This window comes from Lonchura striata, chromosome 1 (assembly GCF_050655825.1).
Source record: "Lonchura striata isolate lonStrDom1 chromosome 1, ASM5065582v1, whole genome shotgun sequence".
In the NCBI taxonomy this organism is placed as follows: Eukaryota; Metazoa; Chordata; class Aves; order Passeriformes; family Estrildidae; genus Lonchura; species Lonchura striata.
This window is the reverse complement of record NC_140703.1, coordinates 37,870,402-37,880,962: the sequence shown is the minus strand read 5'-3', so window position 1 is coordinate 37,880,962 and position 10,561 is coordinate 37,870,402. Positions and strand designations below refer to the sequence as shown.

General features: G+C 41.6%; 1 protein-coding gene across 2 annotated transcripts in view; it reads right to left on the bottom strand.

Annotated features, from left to right (window-relative positions):
* Positions 1-1,203: 1,203 nt before the first annotated feature.
* Positions 1,204-10,561, bottom strand: part of RAB30 (RAB30, member RAS oncogene family) — a 48,381-nt gene continuing 39,023 nt past the window's right edge. For both annotated transcript variants that reach the window (XM_021545041.4, XM_077781323.2), the window contains exon 5: positions 1,204-9,714. In XM_021545041.4, the coding sequence (XP_021400716.1) occupies positions 9,464-9,714 (251 nt within the window). In that variant the 3' untranslated portion in view covers positions 1,204-9,463. The remainder of the gene's footprint in view (positions 9,715-10,561) is intronic.

The window sequence follows — 10,561 nt, the reverse complement described above, 5'->3', positions numbered from 1 at the left end:
CCCGTTCCTTTCACCCTCAGCAAAGCCTGGCACAGGCTGTACCCTTGCTGCTACACCTGCTGAACATGAAGGTTGCACATCCCACTGGTTACATGCTCCTTGGAAGGAAGAGCACTCTTCATCTGCCCCTTTCCTTTCCCCAGGAAGAATTTCATCTGTTTTCTCCAGCCTTCATCTCCAAAAGCAATACACTCCAGCCCTTCTCTCTTTCAGTAAACATTCACTTCCCAAGAGGTCCAAGTATCTGAGGGATGTTTCCTTCCCCTCCCTTTGCCTCGTACCTACCTAGAAGCATACAGACTTTTCCCTATCCAAATACCTCTCTGTTCTCCCTGACTCCAATTGCCAGCTTCCTGGGGAAGGAAGAGCAGATGGTCCAGCCCTCGTGTCAGACACTTACCAAGGAAGGAGCTTCAAGGTCAGTGGAAAAGGCAATAAAAGACACATGGTGTCTTCAAGCTCCACAGCTCATTTCTCAGTGTTAGCAGGAGTCATCTTTGATGTGGGGCACAGCACAGGGGAGGAAACCTGATCCCAAGAGGAAGTCGGAACATAAACTGAAATGTATTTACCAAAAGACAAAAGGCTTAAAATGGGCGCTCTTGTCCAAAAGGATTTTAGGCCTTGAGGAAGGCAGGTCACTGGGACACTCCAGTGGAGTTCAGTGGAGGATGAAAACAGCAAGTTGAAGGCTGAACAGAAGGAATAGCATTAAAAAAAGCCAAAAAATGACTAGGTCAAAGAATAAAAGACAACCAAAGCATCCAACCATCATCCAACATTTATCCTACACAAATCCAGCATCTTGCATCTTGTGGCAGGTTAAACTCTTGTTTAACCTGCCACAGGTTTGCAAGGTCAGTGAGTGACGGTGCCTCTGTGAAAGGCCACCCTCTAGTGCCCGAGGAAGGCATTTTTTTGGCATTTCAAATCTCTATAATTTCTCCTATTTTGAGTATTTTTTTCTCTTTTACTGCAAAAGGACCTTGCTCCCATGGGCAGCAGCTCTACATCTGCTCTTCTTGTGAAGTCTCAGTATGCTGCAAGAGCCTCAGTATGCTCAGCCCAAGCAGAAAATCCTCAGTAGCCATTCATTTGGTGGTCTAATGTCAAATGATGTCAATTGAACGCTTTGTATTTGAGGCAATTTTGCTTTGTAGTCCAAATCACAAACCAAACAAATCAAACACTTTAGACACCAAGTGGAAAGGATTAAACGTTTATTTACATACAGATACACATGTAAGCAATTTCTAAGTATAAAAAGGACATTACAAATAAATGTGAAGCATCATACATTCATCATCTTGGTCATCCAAAACACATTCCTTTCTCAAGCCCACTGTACCACACTTGACCACAAGAACTTAAAGAAGAGACAAGCCAAATGCTTCTGACAGTGAATGAGTCACATTTTGGTGATTTGCTAACACCTATACCTTCCCCAAAGACAGCACTACCCCACCAACGAGATCAATTGTCTGACCAGCTGTAGTGCATTTTCTCCACTGAAATGGTTGTGCTTGATCAACAAAAACCACATTCTCTCCTCATCTTTCTGGCCAAATGTTTAGGAATGAGGGCTCTTGCTAAAATTCTGTACATTGTGCTAAATTCACAATTGTTGGGGAAAAGACAGCAGACCTTTGTGGGAAAAACTCCAACACTGAAAATTCCTTTAATGCTGTGAATTCCCTGGCAAGGAAATAAAAAAAAAAATGCTGCTGTTAGTGCTTAAGCAGATTTTTAAACTACAATCCAAACTATAGTTGATGGTGTACTATATACTTTGTTCATGCTGTAAAAGAAATTACGTGTTTCAATGTTGATTTTATATAATCAAAGCTGAGGGTAATTCAGGTTTTCTCCTGAGGAAAGGAAGATGCCTTTGTAGCATCTCTAAAAATTATCATAGCTTTCAGGAAAGAGGAAATGTTTTAGATTCAAAAGTCTTAAGGTAATGCAGAGCATGACAAACTTGTCAGTTAGATAACATTACAAAGGGAAACAAGCCAGTAAACATAAAATTAAAATGCCTACTCAAAGCATTAATGAATTCAAATGAGAACGGGGTGATTCTTTCTGTATAGATCAAAAGCAGTTTGAAAAAAATCTCATGATCTGCAAATTCACAGAACAGCCAAATATGTGCAGCAGAACAGAGTGAAGTGGAAATAAAAGGGTAGAAAGAGCCTTGTTCCACATTGACAGCTGAGTGACTACAGCTGCTCCAATCTCAGGGTTTGTTTTTTTTTTTTTCCTTTTGTAAACAGCTGTGGAGAATAAAATGGATGTGACATATCTGCAGTGCATCTTATTATGCTAAAAACTATGGCATATTTTAAACTACTTCCCTAATATCCAGAGATATACTTGTCACTCCCAATCAGCATAGTAACAAGCACTGGGCTTGCTCCATACTCTCATTAGAGGGCCTTCTCTCCACTAAAATGTTGGCTTCAGAAGATAGTTTTTTCCCCCTTCAGTGCTGGCTGTGGGTGGGGGTGAGTGGTAACCCTTTCTTCCCAACAGTCTGTAAGAACTGAGGCAATGGCAGTGCCTGAAATCATAGCAGCTCTCCCCACCAGAGACCAAGTATTTTATTCCCCCTCTATTAAAAAACAAAACTGGCATTTCCTCTCCTCTGCTTGCCCTTCTGTAAAGACTCAACTGCTGGGACACTGCAGGACACTGCATTTACGAAAGCTCAGTGGCAATGATGCAACCCCAGCCCCCAGAGACATTCACAGCACCCCACCTCCCAGTGACAGCTCCTCCTCCACACCACCCCAAGTCTCACTGGATGGAGAGCAGCACCCACCTACTCACTAGAAAGCAACTCATTTGCACCAAACTCCCATAAATTCTTAATGTCTGAATCTTTTTTATTTGTCCTGTAAAAAGGGAAATATTCCTTACAGGGTGTCCTGGCTGGAAAGGGCTTATTGAATTATTAACTTTATGTCCATAGTAAAAAGCTTGAGGTGGCACAAAAAATGAGTCTCTGCTGCTCTTCTTTGCAACTGAAGCAGGAGTCAGATCTAGTGTTTCATGCAATCAGACCATCCCTCCACAGTGCTTGAGGCATGAGCAGTAATTAGAGAAGAGCAGACTCATTGATTAGAGGTACTAGAGGAATCAAGCTATGAGAAGTGCCAAGGTTTGCATTCGTGTGACACCAGACACTCCAGAGCCCTTGACTGCTGCCCAGGAAAGCCTAAGAATACTTTTAACATCCCCTCTGCCCCAGGGAACTGCACAGCTAAAACCATGACTGACACAGGTTTTGGCCATATCATTTTTTGCCTGAGGACCAGGCATTCAGAAAATGCTCACCAGGGACACCACCACTGTACTCACGAGTGTGCCTGTCCTTGAGACTGTTATCCCAAGATAAGCATAAGTGGAAAAAGCAAAGGTGCAAATGTAAAACTGGCATGTGTTTTTGAGTAATACTGTAGCACTAACCAGAGCTATAATTATCTTCTGAGCTTATTGGAAAAGGATAATTTGTTCAAAAAATGTGGTCACATCCACCAAGTCCTAATTGCAAGTTATTAATGTGAAAACAGAGACAATCTCCAAGTATTCTAAACCTGGCTTCTGTTCATCCAGACAGGTAAACTGAGCTGTTGATCCTGGCTATGCTCTTAAACAAGTCTAATTTTTTTACTGACCACATGTACAGCCTAAATTACGCTCATTGTCACCCCATTTTCTGCACTGACTTATCTTCCCCTAATTATCCCACTGACTGCATTTGAAGGGGCAAGCTTTAGAAATGAGGCTTTTTTTCTTGATATGTAGTTCCCACTGGGAAAGAAACACACACCTGTAACTCACATGGCATAGTTTTTACTTGTGGTTTAAGTTACAGCTTGTTCACATGAGGGGAAAGGTTGTGATGGCATCCATGAGTGACAACAGCTGGTGATCTATCCCAGCTGGATATGGTTCATTACATCAAGGGCAGCTTTGGGTCAGGAGCGCAAGGTGGTGATTAGAAAGGTAAGTCAGAGAAGGCAGCATGCTGCTTTGGGAGCCCTGGCCCTGCTGTCTGCTTTCCCAGCCAAGACAAATCCTCAACTGAGGCAGATGTGAGGTCAGTAACATTTATGGTACATTTAGCTACAGCTCAAGTGGATGATTGCATCTCAAAGACATCACCACTTCCAGTTGAGGCTGCTCTGCTTAGGATGCACTGCATGCTCATAAGAAATCAAGCTATTGTTTCACCACCATTCATGATCATAAGACAAGACTGTCCTTCAAAATTATGATCCCTGAACAGCAGTTACAACAATTATCCACAGCAACAAGAGGATAGAACTGATGCCAGGAAAAGAGTGATGTCAAACCCAAAATTTGTTGAGATAACAAAGTTTATAAAAAGAGGAGGAAAATATGTTGATTTAACAGGGTTTTCACTAGTAGAATGAATTAGACTATTTCCTTTGGCTCCAGGGAGTTTTCTGGTGAGCCCTTTAATGTACAGAGACATTTAGAAAAGGATGGAGAGTTTCCATACTTGCTTACTTGGAATTCACAAAATATCCTCTAGAAACACCTTTTTCTAACTGAATTTCTACCTGAATTAACTCAAAAAAGGACTTCGTTGGTAGAGTTGGTAGGAGCCAATCACATAAGGATATTTGGTGCTTTGACACTAAACGTAAAATAATGCATAATTTCAGACTAAATTTCAAAGCAAACTTTATGAAAGCCCAGAGCAATCAAAATCGAATCTATAGATGCAATTTTAAAAGAGGATGGGATGGAGAAAATCCTGAACTATGGAGCCATCTCTTTACTTATATTTTCTACTCCAGAGAGTCATCTTTCCATTGCAGAAATGGCTGTAGCATTCATTTTTGTCTCACAGCCAGAAGAGGGTTTCTGTGACAGTGTCTCCAGCCATTTCTGACCCCAATGGCATCACAGGTTCCCAAAGGGCAGCATATCCTACATGTTTGCTCAGCCTGCTTCAATAGCTGGAGAATTTTACCTATTTTCCAATTGAATTCAGTCTCTGACTGCAAGAATCATGCCAGCTCAACATTTCAGACTGATTTACAGACAGTCCTTCATACTGAAAAGAGAAGACAAGTGGAAAAGCAGCTGAACAAACAGCAGTTCCTTAGGGATAACAAACAAGGCAAAACCCGGTGGAATTGACTCTAATTACATTCCTTGTCAGGAAAAGCTCTGGAAAGCCTGTTGTCCCATGTGTGTGCACCCACCGTGCTTCTGCACCACTGACTTCGACTTTCCCTCTTTTCAAATCACTGTCTCCTGTGTCAGCCCCAGTCTGCTCCTGGCATTACTGATGCAGAAGGAATTCGATAGCCATTAACTGCTCAACCTAGACTAGCAGGAGCCAACTGTTACCAACATAGCCATCTCCAAAAAAACACAAACAGCACCAGCAGGCTGACAGATTTTAGGGGCTGTTTCATGTGTTCTACAGCAAAGAACAAAGTATCTTGCCAGATAATTTGTCATGTGTGGCTTTCATTAAGTAATGATCGTAGAGCCACTTAACATTCAGCACAAACAGGTATCTGACTGCATGCTCAAGCAGCTTACCTGGAGGTCAAATCAAGACTTCAGGGTTCGAGGTAGGAAGAGGCACCCAGCATCCCCTTTCTTTACAGAGTTCATAATTTCACTTTTTCCATTTTATTTCTTTGACCTGAAGGCTTTTTTTTTTTAATTTGGGTTTTTTGTCCCCTAGCATTTTCACAGGGGAATTCAAATATGGACAGAAGGGAGTCATGGCTTGTCTCAGCAAACTCTATGTCAACACCCAATGCAAAACTTCACACCCAGTGATCTGAATCACTGAATGTTTGGTGGTTTACTCAAGATCAGCCTGACTGAATCAGTGGCTCCCACTGGAAATTGGAGTTTAGACCATCCGGTTTTCAGAGATGCTTCTATTAATCTCTGCTAACAGGCTTGCTAGATTAAGCAAACAGCTGTTGATCATCCAGTACTGGCTTCTGCTTTGACATAATCATTATCCTAAAAATGTCACAAATGGGTCTCATTACAGGACTACTACAAAAATTAACATTCAGGCAGAAATAAGATTACTCCATGGCTGTGCATATATCACCCTCAAAACACATTCAAATCCAGCAACCACACTAAAAGCTTGGCTCTTGTGACAGTAGAGAACATTCCCAGTCAAATTTGGCCCCATTATATAAATTCTGCAAAGGTTTTGGATATTTTATCCAGCAACCATCACAAGGGTCTTACTGGCATTTCTCTCAAAAATCTAGTAAGGTGTTTAGTTGGAGAACTGATTATCACATAATTGGGATTTTTTATTTTTCAAGACTCTGCAGTTGATAAACTTCCAGTTGGGAAGCCTTCAGCAGTGGATCAGACTGCAGAAGAGAAGTCCTCAGTATTACAAGGAAAGTTTGGCTGTATACACTACAGAGATATTCAGAAGTATACAAAAGTAACTCCAGGAAAGGAGTTACTACAATAAAACACCACTTCTTCAACAAGAGGCGTTTTTGCCAACAGCAGAAAGAGAGGCAAGTCTCAAACTACAGCTTTGGTTTATGACTGCATAAGAAGCGTTGCACATACCACCACTGTTTCCTTTCAACTTTATAAGTCTACACAGAATAACTAATGAAAGGAACCAGTTCAAATTTGACTGGAGGAGTCAGGTCATTTACTTGAACATCAGCCCAACCACAGCACTCCACCCCACCACAAAAGCACATCACTGTCTGGAGATGGAGTCCTTACACAAAGATCCAGTAGCAATAAAAAGAACCAGCGCTTTGAGGTTGCTAGTAGGCAGCAAGTCTCCAAAATCGTCACCTACAGATTAGGAAAGCACTGGGAAAAGATTTAGGCTTCTAAAAATCTCAAAGTAAGTATCCAAGAAAATAAAGTTAGCAGTTTGACCAGCTCAGTTTTTTCAGTCATGTTCCAGCTCCAGAAGTGATGCAGGGAGCACTTTAAAATGCATTTATAGAGCTACGTGGCAGGGATGAAGAGTACATGCCCAGCTTTGATCTTTCTGGAAAACAGGCTGAGTAACCCATGGGTGTTTTACTGGGCAGCCTCCTTCCTCCTTGATTAAACTGATCAAAGAGCCCTGCCCTATTTGTTATCAATTATATGCTGACAGGTCCAGCTTCAGGGACTAAGAGCTGCTACAAATTAAATACACATGGTATTGATTTTTAATAATTGATTTTTATTTGAGTGTTACCTGCCACAGAACACTCTGAGCCCAGCTCTAAGGAACTACCTAAGAGCTGTGCAGAATCAGCTATCTTGGAGTTGGGTGCTCTTCACAAATTCAAATGAAGCTGCATTTGGTGATCTGGGGGAATGCTCAAGGAAAAAGATACTGCTCTTCAGCACAGATCACGTGGTCCAGTACAGCAGAAGCCACCAATCCCACACATTTCCAAATCCTCCGGATTACAACATGAGCAGAGGCTGAAATGGACCAGAGCAGAGCAGCAGATGATGTATCCCCCAACATCTCACACTTACAGAAGCTCTTTGCTAAATGTTACGTAAATGACAAACAAGCTTCATACCACAGCTTCTACATCTTTCTTTTACCACTAGTCATAAAAATGACCTAAAAATAGCAAGAATATATTAAAAATGGCCATATGACAAACCAATCTCCCCTCTCTCTGACACAGAGTCAACTTCCTGTTACATATCAAAGGCACAACATGATGCAGCCCAAAAAAAATCTTTCCAGGAAACAAAAAAAGCATTTCAAAATGCCTCTTTTTTTTTTAATTGCTATTTTTTTAAATAAGTACTTACTGGCAGCTTTTTATGTCAATACAAAAGCTCTGTTATAATCTTCAGTAAAAGCCAAATAATATTAAATTGATTAACTCTAAATTGCAGCATATCACAGCCATATAATCGCCAGGAGAGATTTATCCAGATGAGCTAAACTGAACTCAAACTCCTAAATATAACTGTTTATGTGCGCATTCACTATCTTCTGATTTCGCTTCCATGCTAATGTGTGAATTTGCAATGCATTGTATGGCACTAGAGGTGGAGTAACATCACAGGCTCCAGGGTGCTCCCACTTCAGGGGTTCTGTAGGAAGAAGTTGCCTAAATGGTTACATGTACCAGGTTTGGGATTAAGGGTGCAAAGCATCAGGTAAATAAAATTACTCTATAGCCCTGAACCTAAAAGCTACCCTAGCAGAGACCAGGTACCAAGAAGAGAGCTTAAGGAGCACCTTTGAGAGCAGTTCCACAAGGTGAGAGCTGGATGGAGCAGCATGGAAGGACACCACTTGCAACCAATTACTATTTCCACTTACCATCAAACAAGCCCTTTACAAATTTGTACTCCTGCCTTCCAACAGGAGCTGTATCTACAGGCTTTGTTTTTCAGCTGCACACACTGCAGACTGCCAGTTCAGACTGTGCTTCCTTTGAACCCTGGTACGCCACCCCTGCACGCACAAGACTTTGCTCATGTCTGGTGCACTTTCGCCAGATCCACCAATCATCTTTCACAAGGTTAACTTTTTACATCAGACATGACTAATTAGAGGAGGAACGGTTAATTTATTTATTTATTTTTATTTCTGGAAAGTCTTTTCATCCTTTGTTGGATATCAAAGAAGCACAGAGTCCTTTCCCACTATGTTCAGGCCTAGAAAAAGAGGTAATGAGATTTTTTTATTTTTATGAACAGTGCTTATTAGTGTTTTTTCCTACCCAGTCTAAGTTACACATTCAGAAGACAGTAATGTGGTAAGACTACGTTTGGCCTACGGAATATTTGCTGAACTGCTAGCACCAAAGGGAGCGACTGAGCCATATCCATGTCTTCTTCAATCTTGAAAATGCTGCTAAATGTAACTTCTTTGTTTATTCCATGTTCATGAACGTGTCTGTAGATGAGAGACATAACACTGTTTCAAACACCAGAGTCCTCCATGAAGACGCAAGGGCAGACGTTATGTACACGTCCTACGAGCTCGCTCGCTGACAGCCCAGAAGATTGCCAGGGTAGTCCAAAGTCAGCGTTCTTTGTTGTGTTTCTTCTTACTTTGTTTTACTTTAAAAAGGATCAAACACATTGTTCTGTAAAAGAGATTTTGATCTCTTCAGTATCTTCCAGAAAGGCTGGTCTACTCTCCCACAGCAGGGAACAAAACAGCTCATGTTCTGCATTACATGAAGCACTTGTGCAACTCTTCCTTGTCTGACCTGCTCCACAGACTGCAAGAAAAATTAAATTTAAACCCTGTTGTATTCTGCTACATTGCCATGCAGCTGGAACCATCAGCCTGCCATGCTTCCAGGACTGTAACCTGACCCTGAGTAAGCCAGATGGGTCTGATTGGCAGGAACTACTTCAAGTAGATAAATCCCAGCATAGAAAAAAAAAATCCTCTTGGTCCATGGCAGAAGGGCAATCACATGCCAGCTCTTTAATTAAAATTACAGCAAGTCAAGTAGCTGATACTTTTCCCCTCTCCTGGTAAGGGGGATGAGACATTGTTCACAAGGGTGTTCTGTCGTGCCTCGCTGATCAACCGACAGGCCAAGTCCAGGAAGAGTTTTTCCACATTATCCGATTCTTTTGCCGACGTTTCCAGATAGTACATGTCCTGTGCTTCAGAAAACTCTGCAGCTCTTTGCTGGGAGACTTCCCTCTTATCAGCTAAATCAATCTTATTACCTGCATTGATAAAATATTTTAGAAAATGAGTTAATTTTATTTCAAAACCCAAGAGAAACTGAGGTCCATAAAGGATAAATAGGAGTTTTTGGTATATATATGGATAGTGGTTTGGAAACGTAACTCCTAGTGCTTGCTCTCCCCTCCAAATAATGTATTCCCTGAAACACCCAAGTCCATTTAATATCAGCTCATGTAATGAAATATGCCTGGGAACATCCAAGCCAGTTTGCTTTAATTTAGCACCAGTGCATCTGTTTGCTGCATTATCAACCAACATTAAAGGATTTCCATGCTAATATCTATTAAAACTTCTCCTGTGCTTGCTCTGAGGAGCACTTAAAATGTCAGTTATAGCATATGAGACACTAAATGTGATATTCATCATGTTGTTACAAGCTTTTTAAAAAGCCTGGCATGGAAGGAAGGTTCCCTATTTCAGTATTCCAGTGTAGGATTTGTCTGTGGAGGCTGGAAGAGGAATGGCCCTGCGGGGCACTTGCAGAGTGAGGTGAGGTGAGAAACCAACCCTTTGGTTCAGAGGGATCTGTCTAGCAGAGAGCTGATTAAAGCCTCAAGCCAGCATCTGATATGATTATTCGCTATTGCTAGCTGCTCAACTTCAAAAGTGATGTTTCTGCCATAAATTAATCTTACAACAACGATAACAGACCAGGACCTGCAGTAACAGGCTGCTCTGTCCACAGATTCTGAGGGTTTAGGAGGAGACCTCTCCTGGCCTCATTCCTACCAGCAATTTTATAAGAGCTCATGGGAGGAAATGTGGTGCTTCCACCAGAAAGCCTCCTCTCATTGCCTTCCCCTCATCCAAGATCTCCTTTCCCAA